The 17327-nt window shown below is 39.6% G+C and overlaps 1 protein-coding gene across 12 annotated transcripts in view; it reads right to left on the bottom strand.

Moving 5' to 3' along the window:
- Window positions 1-239: 239 nt before the first annotated feature.
- The window catches only part of LOC127956511 (filamin-C), a 46416-nt gene continuing 29328 nt past the window's right edge, over window positions 240-17327 (bottom strand). For 2 of the 12 annotated variants that reach the window (XM_052554479.1, XM_052554476.1), the window contains 29 exons: window positions 16311-16908; window positions 16051-16224; window positions 15054-15216; window positions 14556-14716; window positions 14160-14327; window positions 13169-13292; window positions 12890-13046; window positions 12623-12739; window positions 11674-11863; window positions 11557-11580; window positions 11126-11373; window positions 10296-10388; window positions 9819-9918; window positions 9549-9689; window positions 9287-9415; window positions 8997-9170; window positions 7775-7936; window positions 7032-7235; window positions 6651-6803; window positions 6439-6561; window positions 5703-5948; window positions 4334-4603; window positions 3599-3736; window positions 3388-3503; window positions 2896-3028; window positions 1954-2130; window positions 1648-1866; window positions 1274-1480; window positions 240-1195 (listed from right to left, as the gene is read on the bottom strand). In XM_052554479.1, the coding sequence (XP_052410439.1) occupies window positions 1008-1195; window positions 1274-1480; window positions 1648-1866; window positions 1954-2130; window positions 2896-3028; window positions 3388-3503; window positions 3599-3736; window positions 4334-4603; window positions 5703-5948; window positions 6439-6561; window positions 6651-6803; window positions 7032-7235; window positions 7775-7936; window positions 8997-9170; window positions 9287-9415; window positions 9549-9689; window positions 9819-9918; window positions 10296-10388; window positions 11126-11373; window positions 11557-11580; window positions 11674-11863; window positions 12623-12739; window positions 12890-13046; window positions 13169-13292; window positions 14160-14327; window positions 14556-14716; window positions 15054-15216; window positions 16051-16224; window positions 16311-16908 (5097 nt within the window). In that variant the 3' untranslated portion in view covers window positions 240-1007. The remainder of the gene's footprint in view (window positions 1196-1273; window positions 1481-1647; window positions 1867-1953; window positions 2131-2895; window positions 3029-3387; window positions 3504-3598; window positions 3737-4333; window positions 4604-5702; window positions 5949-6438; window positions 6562-6650; window positions 6804-7031; window positions 7236-7774; window positions 7937-8996; window positions 9171-9286; window positions 9416-9548; window positions 9690-9818; window positions 9919-10295; window positions 10389-11125; window positions 11374-11556; window positions 11581-11673; window positions 11864-12622; window positions 12740-12889; window positions 13047-13168; window positions 13293-14159; window positions 14328-14555; window positions 14717-15053; window positions 15217-16050; window positions 16225-16310; window positions 16909-17327) is intronic. The other 10 variants (XM_052554478.1, XM_052554481.1, XM_052554483.1 and 7 more) reach the window with 7 other exon arrangements.

Raw genomic sequence — 17327 nt, forward strand, 5'->3', positions numbered from 1 at the left:
GATATAAAAGTTCCATTAATGAAAAAAAGGCTTATATATATATTATTTTTGTACTATTTTTAGGGGGACACTGTAACATTCTATCCATAGATTACACAGGTTAAAAATCGCATTTGTTGTGCATTAAGAGTAATGTGTAATGTGCACTTGTCCACGTTAAACAAATCATAATAAATAAAATAATATAATGTGATGTTATATATAATATAATATGCATATCCACAGCAATAAACGGCACGTTAGCAATTAAAACTTTAATATGCCAGCACAGTTTTACCAAACAGTAGATTAAAATATCAAACAATTAGTGTTTCTCCATACATTTTAAATTCATACATATAAAATCACTATAAAATGTTGCTCTTTAACATAGTCGCTGTAAAAACTGTGGGATTTCAAACATTCACATGCTGAACGGTTTTTGCTACACCGCTTGGTACAAAAAAAAAACATCTAACCAATCACGCAACCCAGTCTGCAGGGGTCCTGGGCCACTCGGGACCGGTTTAGACCCAGTGTGAGTCTGAACCTGGTCCACTAGGACTTAAATATCAGGCTTTCTCCATTCAATCTAAACCCTTGATTAGGACTGGCTTCAAACCTAGTCCAGACTAAATCGTGTTAGCGCAACATAAAAAAATAAGACCAGTTTTAGCAATAGATTTAAAACAAAAGAAAAACTGATTAAATAATTCAGCTGTTAAATTATGTCTGTAAATGGTCCGGAGAGTTACTTCACTGGTTACAAGATGGATGTGATTCAGCACGAAGCGTTTTCAAATGAGCATTTCACCATTCAAACATTCTCTAGTCTCACGACATCAGTGAGTACAACACAAATAGCGGTGTGAAATGAGCACATAATGGACTTTGGATAAAGAGTATGCAGATATAGAAGAGGTTTTCTTGATTAATATGTCATGAAAAGGCATTGTCGGTGAATCCCGTCTCTTTCCCAGGACGATCAGTAGAGTCTTTGCATAGAGGAGAGGGGCTTAAGACAGTCTTTAAGGCACGGTGACGTGGAAAGGGCTTCCGGGCACCATTTCTTCACCCCATTTGACTATCAGGATGTAGTCGCCTTTCTCCTTCACTGTGTATGTGACATTGTACATTCTGTTGCCCATGTGCTTGACGTACACTTCCTCACAGGGAGTCTTTGGCCCGTGCACTCCTACCATCAACATATTTGTCCCTGACAAAACGAAATAAACACTGTTTAGTCATCTGCATGGGTAAAATGCAAAGACACGTCTTGTCCAGAAAGCTGTACCTGCTTTACTGCAGTCCACTGTGAAGGTGTTCTTCTGGCCAATGAAGGCTTTGGAGAGTCCGGCCCCCCTGGAGATCACCTTACTGGCGTCGGACGAGAACTTCGGCAGAGTAGAGAAGGATCCGGCCACTGAGGACGATTTCATGACCGTTTCCACCAGAACCGATGACGTTTCGTGCAGAGAGTGTCCTCCGGACAGACGTGCACCTGGAAGAGAGGATTTTCTCGTATTATTCTGCATATATTAATAATATTGTGATTTTATGGTTTGTTTTTTGGGTGGACTACAGATAATATCCCCAATGTGTCTGTCCAAGCCTATGTAAAGAGCAGAAAAGTCCTTGTGTAATGTAGTGTAGTGTGTGCCGTCTCACCAGAGACTTTGGCTTTGAAGGGGCTGCCCACGATATGCTGCGGTCCTCCGTATTTAATGGAGATGAGGTAGCTACCGGGAGCCATGGGTGTGTAGGTGACCTTGTATCCTTCTGGACACTCCTGACAATCCATCTTCACCTTCGATGGGCCGTCGATGGTGACCGACAGAGCTCCTGAGCCAGCGTTACACGTGTTTACAATGAAGTCTGACGGTACACCTGTGACGGATGAGATGAAGCCAGTTAGTTTCTGTGTGTTTGTGTCTTAACGCTCCTGACTGGCTGCTCGTTGGTGTTGTACTGTACCTGTAGTTCCCCCCTCCAGTCCAGCCCCGAAAGCCGTCACCATTCCTGGATCTCCCGCCTGGCCGGGTTCCCCTACACGGATCTTGAAGGGACTGCCAGGGATGTGACTCCCGTTAAAACGGACATCGATGGAGTGGACGCCGTTCTCTCGTGGAATAAACCGTATGGCGTGTTTATCTGCACAAAAACAGGCACGCACTGTTGAATAAGTTCAAATGCACCCTCTATCTGATTAATATCAGTTGTACTGCGTCTTTACATTTTACGGTGATCATATAGTAGATTTGGGATCTTGGATAAATATTAATATATAACCTAAAATAATGTGATAAAAATAGTTTAATCAAAATAAACAAAAATATAAAGATAGATAGATAGATAGATAGATAGATAGATAGATAGATAGATAGATAGATAGATAGATAGATAGATAGATAGATTAAAAAATCATATTAATATAAATAAGATTAATAAAATATATTATAATAAAATATATAATGACTACATATCAAGTTGGATAATATAACTTATAATAATATATAACGTAAAATAAATATATAACAAATAGTAATTCAAAATAATTAAATATTCTAAATTGTTTAAAGTAATGTATTGCATAATGAATAATACATAAAACATGAAAATTTATTTTGTATAAATATAAATATATTTAGAGAAAACATAAATAAAAATATATACAATTATGAAAATAGAATACAAGTGGTATAATACAAAAATATACTAAATAATACAGACTCGTGCTTTTTTTATATATATATTTGAAAAATACTACACTATATAAATAAAAATATCAAAATAGTTTAACAAACAAAAGAGTATAATATTTTTTTTTATAAAACTAGATATGAATATTAATAATGATACATATAAATCATACAGTTTATTACAGACAAATAATTCCCCATGTGACCATATGCTCACCATTGTCTAGCTCGGTGATGTAACACTCCTCCACTGCTCCAGATGGTGTGTGAACCTTTGCATCAATCGCCCCTCGCGCTCCGTTCAGCTGCACGGCAAACGAGGCTTCTTGATTCACCTTCAGACCCATCTCCTGCACACACAGACGATTGAATATCATCTCATCTGCAGAAGTTTAAAACTGAAGATGTAAAGATGTGTCTTTCTCACTAAGCATATTCACAATGGCCAACATCAAAATGCTCTGCTACTTTCGTCATGCTCATTTGTCTTTCTTGAGAAACTCCTTCTTCACTCTTCATGAAGGGAACTGCAAGTACACTTGTCTCGCCTCATGATAAGCTGTCCTGTGCTCTCCATCAAGTGCTCTTACAGGGGGTGTGTTGATAAAGGAGCTGCCATCCGCTCTGGAGAGTCCCTGAATCACCCCCGTCCCGCTGCTACAGAGAAGAACGACTGGTGCTTGAGTGTGTTTGATCTGGAATCACTCACCTGCAGGCTGGTGACGGTGAGCAGGCGGCCGTCATCTGACACTGATGCAATAGGAACGATAAAAGGGCTGTCTGGGATATGCTCGTCGTTAAATTTGATTGAAACTTCATAGTCCCCTGAAATTAAATAAATGAGAAAAAGAAGACTGAGTGTAATTTAAAATTATTTAAGGGGAAATGTCACTACTAATGCAAACACTAGGTTGTTGTACCAGGTTCCTGCACCACATAGGCCACCCCACAGGAACCATCCTTCCTGTCCTCAAAGGAAATTTCTGCTTTGCTGGGCCCCTCGACAGCTATGGACAAACCACCAGCACCGGCCTCACGGGTCCAGATACTGAACTCAGCTAAAAATCACACAAAAAATACTGTTTTAATGTTCACAATATCCCAGAACAAAATAAAGAGTCAGTCTTGTTGTATTATTTTATTGTATACTATTACAGTATTTATTAGTAGCCTATTTAAATTACCTGTTATATTTCCATTTTAATTAATTTTTTAATTTTTATTTAGCTTTATTGTTTTTATTTCAGTTGTAATTTCTAGTGGTTTAATTTCAGTAGTTTATCCTAATTTTATTATAGTTAGCAGCCAAACAAGGTTATAATATATAACTAAAATTAAAACCATAAAAAAACACTTTTTTTCATTTGTTAAATAAATTAGGTTCAATTTGTTTTTCGTTTTCTTTGAACAAATTAAAAGTTAACATTTAACATTTATTTTTTAAATACCTAAAACTGAAATAAAAATGCTTTAAAAATAGACTAATCAAAATGTCTAGAACTTTAAATAAATTAATATGATTTCAAAATATTCAAACCTATAATAGCATCTCTTTACTACAACAACAATATTGCCAATTTTTTTTATACATTTTAAATACATATTTTTCCATCAACTATTTTAGTAAACAAGAACACAGCTTCTAGGTCTCTTACCTGGTACTCCAGCCACACCTCTGTCCAAACCAGTACCACCAGCCCGAACCTTATGGGGCCCTCCCTCTCCCAGGGGCCCCACGGTGAACTGGAAGGGGCTTCCGGGGACATGCTGTCCCCTGTATTTGACATTGACAGTGTGGGGGCCCATCTCCTGAGGCACAAAACGCACACTATAGGTGCTGTCCTCTCCCTCTATGATCTCAGCGTCCTCTGTGTTGCCGCTGGGACTCGTCACCTGTGCAGTCATTTCCTGTGTACCTGATTCACCTGAGAGAGAGGATCATAGAGAGGGAAGGGATAAGAGAAGGGCACACGAATGAGACATTTCAAATAACATTTCAGGCATTTCTTCTATAAAAGAGGATGTTTTGGCTGGGCTGCCCACAGAGTTGAAGGCTGCTCAGATTTTCCAGCTCAGCTCTCCTGTCATAAATGTCTGCAGTGGAAAGTATGCGCTCATTCCCGCCGAAAACCCCATAAACACACACACACATACCATGACATCACACGCACATACACAGTAACACGAAAAGAAACTTGTAATAGCTGCAAAGGGATAACATTTTGGTGTTCAGTTTCAGTTCAGTTCAGAATTCAGTTCAAATCTAAATTTTTGGGAAAGATAATAGAAAAAAAAAATTTTGGTCCTAAATTCTCTCTTTAAAGGGTAAGTTCACAGAAAAAAGAAAATCAGCCCATGTTTTACTCACCCTCAAGGCATCCTAAGGTGTATATGACTTTCTTCCTTGAGATTTCCAAGCATTATAATGGCACTGGACGAGTGTTTTTTTTTTTTCAAAAGTCTAAAATTAGTCAAATAAAGCGCATCCATCCATAATAAAACATGCCTCACATGGCTCAACGGGGTCAATAAAGGCCTTCTGTAGCAAATCTATTCATTTTTGTAAGAAACATCTTAAATATATCCATATTATATCCATATTCAAAACGTTATAAACGCTTTTCTTTAACTTCCACAAACTGTCGTACATGGAAGTGGTTTCAAAACAAAACGTTGGTCATGAATTAGTAGTACAAAATGAGGATTTGTGAAGAAAAATGTCGATATAATCCAAGAAGAGACTGGTTTTCCTTTACTAAAGTAAGAAAACGTTGCTTCCTTTGCTCCTGTAAACAAACTCATACTCAGATGCGCACACTTTATTTGACTACTTTTGGACTGATGGAAAAAACTGCCATTATAAAGCTTGGAAGAGCAAGGACAATTTTTTATACAACTCCAATTGAATTTGTCCTAAAGAAGAAAGTCATATACACCTAAGATGCCTTGAGGTTGAGTTAAACATGGGCTAATTTTTATTTTTAGGTGAACTAACCCTTTAACCAGTGATTAACACACACACACCCTCTGATTGTCGGCCCTGGGCGCTGCTGTAGGTTCCCCGGCTCTCCCTGCCCCGGAATCCACCGAAAACATCCCTAAAGGGGTCGCCCCCCACCTGGGTGCTCTCTTCCACCCGCACTTCCCGTTTGGTCTCGCCCGCACGGGTCTTGCTGATCTCGGTGCGTTCTGTTCGTGTGTAGGTGTGGCTGCTGCGGGTGAAGGTACGCGTGTGCCGCTCTTGGGCCGACACCATCTGAAACCAGTTCCCTACAGACGTGGAACCCGAAAGACAGGGGAAGAAGAAAAGAGAAGAAGGAAGAAAGGAAGCCATGAAAAAGGAGAAACAGAAAATGCATGCTTACAAGCAGAATGGAAACTAAATTCTGTATTCTTTTTTTAAAAAAATCTAAACAACTGAAATTGTATACAGTTTCATACAGAACCAATCTGATTGAGGAGACAGGAAGTGACACGTGTGACAGTGGCAAACAGGTGGAAAAAGAAACAAGCCTATAGAAGTAATAGGCGAAAAATGAGTAGTACAGTATATCAACAATACGCAAAAGTACCCCACTGTGGGAGAGATTCTTAAGTGCACATAAAAATTATCCCATGAGGCCACGGCAGAGTAGTTGTGAATGCTACAGAATGCTTCTGTAGTTTGACAGTTGCAACATGGTGAATGTAGTAAATGCAGTATCTACTAAACAGCATGTGATTGTGTAAAGGCTGGACACCTCATTCATTCTCTCCTCACCTGGAATCTTGAGGTTGAGGTCGCAAGTGCTGCCCACCGAGGCAATAGAGGGCGCCTGCCTCTTTCTGGTGATGCTCTCCTTCATTCTTCCTTCACCCAGAACCTTCACTGTAAATGGACTTCCTGTTGAACAGCAAGAAGCGTTTAAAAGAGTCACCCACCTCAGAAGGAAAGCATGTTAAAAAGACTTCAGTTTGAGGGTTAAGCTGTACCTGGCACATGTTGGTCTGCAAATTTGATGTTGATGATGTAAGTTCCGGGTTCGGTTGGGCAGTAGGTCACTTTACAGGTTCCATCTTCCACGTCCGAACAGTTAATGTCAACTTTGCTGGGCCCCTCGATGGACAGACCGAGACCTCCATAACCTGTAACATATTGACAAGAACCAATGGGTTTTAATCCAATCCAACCTTCATAAATCCCAATGTGTACACACATGCTAGTTTACACATTCAGTGAGCATGACAAATTTTACACATCCAGTCAGAGAACGCTAAAAGTTTGTGTCAAAAGTGCTTAAGGTGCACATAATATAGTATGTCTGCACCTTAAGTGCATTATGAAACCCACAAATGTCCTAGAATACCATTTACCTGCAGTTCTGGTGTCCACAATGAACTCAGCCACTTCAAAGGTGTGTCCTTCAATCAGTCCTTTCCCAAACACCTTCACCTTACTGGCGTCTCCTATCTCAGACTGGCCCACCATGATCTTGAATGGGCTGTTGGTCACGTGTTTTCCATTCTTCTTCACGCTGACCACATGCTCACCCACCTCTTTAGGAGTGAAGGATATTCCTGAAGGCAAAGAGCAATGGGAATGAGTTCTTTGTTCAGGTTTACCGAGTATTTTATGGTAGCACGGTTATATCCAACAAAAAATATATTCCTCAGGGTTTGACTTTACATCAAAAGCCTTTTCTGGGCTGATAACTTGTTCTCTTTGAAATCCCAGGAAGGAGCTGTTAGTCTCAAATCGGGTTTTTTGAGGCAAACACTACAGGCGTGACCACATCAGAGTTTGTTTGCTGACATCTTGTTATGAAAAACCTCATAGGTTCATCGAGTTTCTAAAAGTGTTAACATTACACTTGCAGTCTCACTATCTTCTGGGAAAACGTACATAAATACTAGCCACTTCTCTTGTTTGCAGGGGTGTACACAAACTTCAATAAGTCCAACCTGAACTTCCTGTTGGAAATTCAAAATCTGGGGTCTTTAAAATATCTTCGTTACTGAATCTATTCACAAATAATATGATCTGGCTTCTGAATATTCTGCTTTATCGGTTCAGTCGTGATGCAGGCAGGTGCTGGCAGGCTTGACGTGTGACTTACCGATGTGTCGGTTTGGAAGTCTCTTCAGCAGGCAGGGCTCCTCGTTTCCAGATGGGGCTCTGATGCTAGCAGTCAGGGAGCTCAGGTCTGTCTCTGTGATCTTCAGTGACACGTCTGTGGATGTGCCAACGTTCAGCTCAGACGTCCTCATGGAGTCATCACCTTCATCAAGAATGAGACAGAATGTTATGTTATGTTATGTTATGTTATGTTATGTTATGTTATGTTATGTATTGTAAAGCTGAATTTTCAGCATCATTACCCTGACCTTCAGTGTGACATGATTCTATAGAAATTAATCTAATATGCTGATTTATAATCAATGTTATAAACAGATTTGCTGATTAATATTTTTTAAAACCTGTGATATTTTTTTCAGGATTATTTGATAAATAAAATAAAAAAAATAAAGTGTATTAAAAATATTATTTTTGTATTATCTTACATAAAATATATTTTAAAGAAATTAATACTTTTTATTCAGCAAGGATGTGTTAAATATATATATATTTTTTAAAGTGATAGAAAATAATTTGTTTTGTTTTTGTTTGTTTTTTTGTTTTTTTGCATTTTTAAAAAAAAATTCAAATTGTTAGAAAAGATTTCTATTTTGAATAAATGCTGTTCTTTTTTTACTTTTTATTCATACAAGAAAAAATAATAAGCAGCAGCAACAGTTTCAACACTGATAATAAATGTGTATATTAGAATGATTTCTGAAGGATCATGTGACACAGAAGCCTGGAGTAATGGCTGATGAAAATTCAGCGCTGCGTCACAGAAATATATTACATTTTAAAGTATATTAAACTAGGAAAGCAGAATTAAAAATTGCATATATATATATGCTGAGTTATATATAACTGATATGATCCAGTTATTAAAAATAAACATTTACTGTGCGGGTGCAACCCCAGTTCCGTTGTGGAGAGCAGTGTTGTGAGGGGCAAAGTGAGAGTGAGACTGAAGGAGGGGGGAAACAGCTGTTTCCTGTTTCTAAAAACTCTTAGGAAGTGGCTCCTACTTTTAGAAGCACTTCATGTGGTTAAATTCTCCAGGTGTAAAGGCACACGCACACACATAAACACACACAGCATCTAATTTAGTGCTTCACAGACATTATGGAGAGACATAACTTTGCCCTCTCTTGTTCATCCTCTCTCTCTCTCTCTCTCTCTCTCTCTCTCTCTCATGCCCATATTTGGGCACATAAACCCCCTACCTGTGATCTTGGCTGTAAAGGGGCTTCCAGCGATGTGCTTGTCATCAAACTTGACGATTATATTATAGTCTCCTGGGGCCGTTGGCAGGTAGGACACAGTGCAGGTGCCATCTTTATTATCTTTACAGCTGATCTCTGCTTTAGAAGGGCCTTCCACTGCCAAAGACAGACCACCTGAGAGAAGATGAGAGAGCAATGTGGGAAGTCAGAAGTCTGGCAATGTGAGACTAATGCAGTGTGACTGTGAGGCTGCCAGGCTTGGTGTGTGTGTGTGTGTGTGTGTGTATTACCTTCTCCAGCATCCTTAGTGACGATAGTGAAGGTGGCGGGTTTGTTGACCATGCCATGACTCAGACCAGGACCGTATGCATTCACATGTCCGCTGTTAATAGCATCCACATAGAACTGCAGCGGACTTCCTGGAAGTGAGATATTGAAAGAGTGAGATTTCATGTTAAAAGATGAACACAGAGATGATTTAACAGAACAATTATAGCACAATTATTACATCTACAGATTTTAGAGCATGGAAACCTCTAACTGTTTTGATACCTGGTATGTGGTTGCCATCATATTTGATGTCCATCTCATGTAGGCCCTTCTCAGTGGGGGCATATTTGACCGTCACAGTCCCGTCCTTGTTATCAGTGATGTGTGGACGGGCGGTTTTACCAGATGGCATGCGTACCTCACCTTAAAAAAAAAAAAAAACATCTTTGCAAAATACTGAATTCCACAGGCCTTTGTTATAAGATGCATGCTTCCTTGCACCTCTGATAATATTTTTTTTTTTTTATTATTTTTTTTTATAAGTGTTAATACCTGTAATCTCCCCCTTTTGCACAGTAAATGGAATAACCAGATTGAACGGGCGGAGCATTGGCTCCATGGCATCCACTGCAGTGACTGGTTCCTCTGTGGCCTTAAAGAGAAAGCGATTTTAGCACCACTGCACTGCTAACTAAGTACAGTGAGAAGATCTAAGTGCATGCAAAGGGTTAATGGCTGGAAACCAAAAAAATAGACAAGGGCATAGGCTGGTTGGGCAGAAGTAGGTGAAAATTTCATAAAAGCAGCTACAAAGAACCTTGTGCAAAACAACGGCTCTACCATAGGAGATCAACAACTTTTCATTAACTCTACGAATGCATGATCAGCCAACTAGCTGTTTAATAAGCAGTCAGCAGTAAAGATCATGGGAGCTTAAGCAAAGATGGATGAAATGAAAAGGTGTAATGATAAAGGCGGAGGAGCAGAGAGCGTTTAGGATGTTATCTGATGACTAGGGGTGGTGTGTACCCAGTGAGGGGTGTAGCCCTGGTAGGGGGCGTAGGGCTGCTGTAACTGTAGTTTATCACACGGTTCCTCGATTATAGGGATGGTATCAGATGCCTGGAGAAGGAGGTGGTCACATGTTTAGGGCTTCACACCACACACGTTTACATGCAGCCAATTCAATTCGACCCACTAAACTGGAATTGAATCGCTACGTTTAATGTAATCTCAATGAATGAGGCACAAACATGTTTTTATTTGGGAGAAAATAACTGTTTTGTGAAAACACACCATGCACTGGTAGACATATTTGAATCTGTTTATGATCTTTGAATAAAACAATACAAATATAACAAACATTGCTGTTCTAAAGTCTGGGGTCACTCATTTTTTAAGAAATTAATATTTTCCACCAGCGAGGATGCATCAAATTGATCAAATGAAGACATTTAAATTGTTACAAAAATGTTATGCATAAAAATAAATTTGCTCTCATTTTGAACGTTTATTCATGAGGAGTCCTGGATATAAAAATTATATATATATATATATATATATATATATATTAAACATTAGGCAGCAGAACTGTTTTTAACATTGATAATAATAAGAAATATTTCTTGAGAATCAAATCAGGATATTTGATTGATTTCTGAAGGATCATGTGACACTGAAGATGCTGAAAATTCAGCTTTGCATCACAGGAATAAATTATATTTCAAAATATATAAAAAATAGAAAACAGTTATTTTAATAATATTTCACAATATTAGTGTTTTAACTTTATTTTTTTACTTTAAATAAATGCAGGCTTATTGAGCATAAGAGGCTTCTTTCAAAAAGAAAGTGCTCACCACCACATGGAAGGGGCTGTTGGGAATGTGCTCTCCTCCAAAGCGAATGGTTATGACGTATTTCCCAGGCTCTGGAGCAGTATAATAGATATCAAATGTCCCGTCTGCGTTCTCCACCACATCCACGTCTAGCTCTGCACCGTCTGGAGTTGACACTTTGCAGGTGACTTTCCCCTTCCCAGCAGCCTTTGCATCCACAGTGATAACGGTCTCCTCGCCAATTTGAATAGTGGGTCCGAGCCCAGAGCCTGTTCATGACACAGCAATCACAATAAAGCTATTTTACTACACCATTCAGAGAGTTATAGTGTGAATTCATGGGTCACTTTTTGATGTTCACCATAATGAGAAAAAAGGCCTAAACTGATCCTACATAAAAAGACTTGCAAAGTACAATATAGGTAACTGATGATGTTTACAAAAAAACTCACCCAATCCGTGTCCCCCAATTGACACTACAAATCAACAAAACGAGCTGTTAGAATTCATGAGCATAAGATGCTGTTTCAAAAAATATTTTTTATTATAGACTTGGACATATAACTGACCTGTTACATGGCATTTGCTGGCATCTCCACTGGGCAGCGCATGTATGCGATAGGGTGAGTATGGGATCTCATCTCCACCATATTTGATTGTAATAGTGTAGCGTCCCGTCATATCTGGGACGTAGGACACGGTGTATGTTCCATCTCTGTTATCTCGAATGTTGGCTTTCTTTGGTTTTCCTTCTGGGTCCTGCAAAATGAAATGAGTTGTTAAACACTGTTCAGGGGAATGTGTATGTGTGTCTATATATTCGTAGGCTCTTTTGAGCCTTCATATAAAAATCTTATTTCTCATTTTAATTAGTGCGGAAATAAATATATTCAGTAGCAGGCACGTCTGACTGTTAGTCATGTAGTGGAAAACCACATGTAGGGTTTAAACCTAAATCTAATGGCACGTCAGTCCACAGAGACCACTGTAGGGCAACATTAAGGGTATCAAGTCCCCTTGACCAGTATAAAATGATTGAGTATGGCTGCTTGGGAGAAAGGTTCACTCTTACGTAAAAAAATGGCACTTTTGTGCAAGACAAATGATGTTTCTTGCTTTTGGTTTTGGTTTGAGTGAAGTTTTCGCCCTTCCTTTTCAGAATGGAAAGTAGCATGATTATTTAAAAAAAATCAAGGAACACCCTCAAGAAACTACAATTCCTAAGTCTCTTCAGGCACGTCATTGTCAAAGGAATATGGTGTATATGAAACAAGAGGACACAAAGATAGATAGACAGACAGACAGACAGACAGACAGAAAGACAGATAGGGAACAACTAAGGCAAAACTAGGAAACAATAAAGGAGAAAAGCAGCCAAAGGAGCAGGGAAACTGGGGTAGAGGGTACAGTAGCAAGGGGACAGTCCAAGAGCACTTAGGGGCTCAAGGCTAATGGGAGGAACGCCAGACAAGGTGAGTTGTAACAACAAGAGGAGGCCGAAAGGAGGGGCCGCCTTACACATCCTTTCCTAAGAATATGGAAGGGGATGGTGCCCTTTACAATGTGGTTTTCCCACACCCTCCTACCCCAGTCCTCCACAAACACAGAGGCCTCCTGCCTGCACCCATCCGGACCCTACAGCGACAGCAGGGAAGGGGTCAGAGGTCAGGGCAGAGGGAAGCGGAGGGGGGACAGTGGCCGTTAAAGCACATGTGATCATCAAGGGAAACCTCTGTCTTAAAACATGTCAAAAAACAGGCCTGAGCGAGTGCTGTTGTCACTCACCAGTATCTGTACGGTGAGAAGCCCCTCGCCTGCGTCACGGGCATCGATGGTGAACTCCACCGGCAGGCTGGCGGGAACACCGGAAGCGTTCAGTCCGGGACCGCTGGCACGAACTTTACTGGCATCATGAGCAGGCAACACCTTGATCTTAAACGGACTGAAAAGCGGGAAATAGAATCACATACGTCTCATTTCTAAAATCAGCTTAGAAGATTTGATCATAGTCTATTCGCTTCATTAATATTAAGACTTTATTAATACTTAAAGCAGCCAGCTCACCTGCGTGGCACTTCTTGGTCTGCATATTTGACACACACAGTGTAAGGTCCATCTTTAGCAGGAGTGTAGGTCACCGTGTGTATGCCTTCACCGTTGTCTGTGATATTCACTGGCTCTGTCATCCCTAGAATAACAACACAGTTGATCTCTCTGTCATCTACTTTAGACAACTTTAAAACACTGTTGATGAATGTGTCTGCAGGCTTCAGATGGACATGACTGAATGCAAATCCAGGACTTTCTCCGGCACCAGACTGTCATTTTCAAGGTCATCACAACCTTACACATAATGTGGAACTAAAGCTATGGTCCCCGTGTCCAGTCATTTATAAACTAAGTTGCAATTTCTATATACACAACTGTTAAAAAAAGTTGGTTCATACTGTATTTTTGTGGAAACCTTGATACATTTATTTTTTTAAGGATTCTTTTTTTTTTGCAATTTCAAAAGAACAGCATCTGAATTTGAAGTCTTTCATTACTTTATAAATGTTTTTACTAGCACTTATGACCAATTAAATCCATCCCTGCGGAATAAAAAGTGTTACTTTTCTTTAAAAAAATAAATCTTGTGTACAATACTAAAAGTTTATTGGACAAAATACATGCCCCTCATTTGTAAAATGTATTAATTATTAAATACAAAAACCTGCAAAGTTGCATTTAACTGCAACTACAAAGTTGTAGTTTAAAATTGATAGAATGCCTTGAAAATGGCAACATTGAATCCTGAGAGGGGAACACTGCTAAATTATTTATGTTTTATAGATTTTTATAGATATTTTAATAGAATTTATATAGACAATTTATTGATATAAAGTATCAAAATGCATAGAAACCACTTCCTCATGTTCGCTAAACACATACATACATTTAAAGTCAGTCTTCCCAGTATTCTAGTGTTTACATTTCTAAAAGATTGCAGAGATTCTAGATTGCATTTATACATGTCAAGGAATATGTCCAAACTCTCTGTGCAATCTATTTTTACCTGTGGGTCCATACAGAAGCACCTCTAGTGGGGCGAGTCCTGCTTTGCTGCAGTCCACGGTGAAGGTTTGAGGAACGTGGGCTCTTACTCCGCTTCCCAAACCAGGACCAGAACACTTCACCTTACTTGGATCCACTAGCTCCCTCACAGGCACCCTGAATGGGCTACCTTAAAAACCCACAGAAATTGTACAGTTACCATCTTTTTTCTTCAGAAAATTCTAAAACATACCATGAGGTATGAAATATTCAAGCATTAAATCAAACTGTCATGAAACTTCTTAACACTCTCATGTACTCAAACTGCTGAAATTCAATGTCAATGCATAATTAGCGTGTTGAGTTCACTTTGGAACAAACCACGGAATGAGTTGGACAGAAGGAAATGACATCATACCTGGGATAGGCAGACCTCCGAAAGTAATGTTGACATCATATTCTCCAGGAGTGAAAGGAATATACTCCACGCTACAGCTGCCATCTTTGTTATCTTTACAAGACATCTTAGCTTCTGATGGACCCTCGATGGCCAATCCAAGGCCACCTGTGCCAGCACCCCTGAAAGAGAGGAAAATACAGACATGGAAGAAAATCTAAAAATAGTTATGCAATTACAGTATATTCAGCCCTGTTCACATCCAGTCCAAAGCATGCAAACACCAAAGTTTAAACCAGTAAACCAGATTTATTCATATAGGGGTTACTGCTTAATTTTCATCACTCTCAGTGAATGGCATTGAATTAATTGGTGAGTGTTTTTTTTTTTTTTTTCATGCAAGCTATTTAAAAAGCATCTGTGATTGCATGAAACAATGGTGTTTGACTCGATGTTTCAAAACGAGCCCATTCCAGAACATGTTCATATTCAACAACAGGTTTTTGTAGAAATATGTACCTGGTCTCCACAGTGAAGCGGTTGGGTTTGTTGACCAGACCCTCTTCCAGACCAGGACCATAGGCACGTACACGGCTGGGATCACAACCTTCGGTTACCGCCACCCTAAATGGGCTCTTAGGAACAGGTACGTCATCATACAGCACCTCTATCAGATGCACACCTGCACAAAGACAGAAATAACAGCACTCTTTCACATATAAATATGATACTGGAAAGTACTTTCTCATTAGGCAATCTCCATACTGGCAAGCTCAAATCTGATTGGCTGACTTTAATGGTGCCTCATTGCATCTTATCCTGTCTGAGAACTGTCTTTTTTGATAGAAAGAGTCTGTGTGGCTATACAGAGAGGCACTTTCTCTCTCTCTCTCTCTCTCTCTCTCTCTCTCTCTCTCTCTCAGTCTCAATCGATAGTTGTGATGGAATATTATCAAGGCATCATGGGAAAACAGACATCAGCAGTTTCTGCTCAAAACACAATGAACAATTAATGAATTTCCATCTAGCAACACTGACCTCCACACAGAACAATCAATACAGCAGCCGTGCTCAGAATAAAAGACAGCTCTGAGTATGTGTGTGTGTGTGTGTGTGTGTGTCCCATGATTCTCAGGGAGGAAAGGGAGGTTCAGTTCAGAAGAAATACCAACATGGCCTGTTAAATTAATGAAGACTAGGGTTGGAAGCACAGGCCGGCTATAGTCAGGATGAAGCAAGAAAATGACAGACTTTACACAAACTATATAATCTTTAGTTATTGCTTGTCAAACCAATGTGCATGGATAACTTTTTTTCTGACAGAGAGAAAGAAAGTTTTTATTTCAGTTTTTATTGATAATTTGATTATTGTAAAATAGTCATTTTTGATTCATACACATTTTCATTTAATCACTAATAATGTTCTTAAAATTTGTGCATGATTCATCTAAATGAAAATTCAGTTCAGCAAACAAGAATATATTTTAAAAAAAATTCTATGTAGTGGATATCTTACCATCCTCAAATGCTGTATACTCCACTCTATAAGTGCCATCTCCTTTGTCAGTGATGTACGCATCAGTGTTGGCACCTGATGGGTTAACAATCCGAACTTTGACGTGGTTTCCACCCATCTTGCTGTGAACCCGAGTGTCAATGACAAAGTGTGTAGTGACCTCTCGAAGCACCCCTGTCAAAATACAGGGGTTTTGAAGCACATTGCGAAACACAATGGTACTAAACACAAGCACATTTAGATGGGCCATTTTACTGTACCTCTGGGTTCCACTCCTGGACCGTAGACCTTGATTCCACTTGTATCGAGAGCAGGATCCACCTGAACCCTCGCAGGGAACTTCGGCACTGCATGTCCTCCATATTTAATCGTGATGGTGTACATTCCATGGAAAGGAGGGATGTAGGTGATAGAATATGTTCCATCGCTGTTATTCTGGACATGAACCTCAGCCTGCGCTCCTGAATCTGAAATAATCTCAATGGTCAACTCCGCCTCGCCTGCTTTAGAGCAGTCCACTGTGAACGAAGCCGCTTCATTGACCTTTCCTCTCTCCAGCCCTGGTCCACTAGCTGTGACCTTGCTGGGGTCAAAGACAGACTGCACCATGGCTTTGAAGGGAGAACCAGGGATGTGAGCATCAGCAAACAGGATGTTGATGGAATACTCTCCAGGCTCAGTGGGCAGATAGGATACCGAGCAAGATCCATCTCCATTGTCCTGGCACTCAATCTTGGCTTCACATGGACCCTCCACAGTCAGCCCGAGACCCCCTGTACCTGCACCTTTGGTGTCAATGGCAAATGGAGCAGGTTTACCCACAATACCTCCCTTTAGGCCAGGGCCATAGGCTCGTACCTTGAAGTAAAAGTTAGACAAAACTGTTGTCAAGATTATGTTTCCATAACAAATTAAAACAGAATTCTAATCAGGAATAATCAAAAAAGTAATTCAACCTGAAAAAGAACCAGTTAATATAATACTTTAATGTAACTAAATTATACATGTGGTACATGTGATAAGCAGAATAATAGATTCCAGAACTCTGGAATATTAAAAATGTATGCACATCTAAGGTGAAATGGCCACTCTGGGTATGCACTGGATTTTCAATAATTCAACAGTCCAACGTGCTTTAAGAGTACTAAAGGACAGTCCAATATTTTTCAAAGCTGACCAGCCTTCATCATCTGTATCCATTTATGGTCAGAGATCTGTATCTGTTTCGATATTGTACAGACCAACCATCTAATGATTCTCAGTGAGACAGAGTATGG

Source organism: Carassius gibelio, chromosome B4 (assembly GCF_023724105.1).
Source record: "Carassius gibelio isolate Cgi1373 ecotype wild population from Czech Republic chromosome B4, carGib1.2-hapl.c, whole genome shotgun sequence".
NCBI classification, from domain to species: domain Eukaryota; kingdom Metazoa; phylum Chordata; class Actinopteri; order Cypriniformes; family Cyprinidae; genus Carassius; species Carassius gibelio.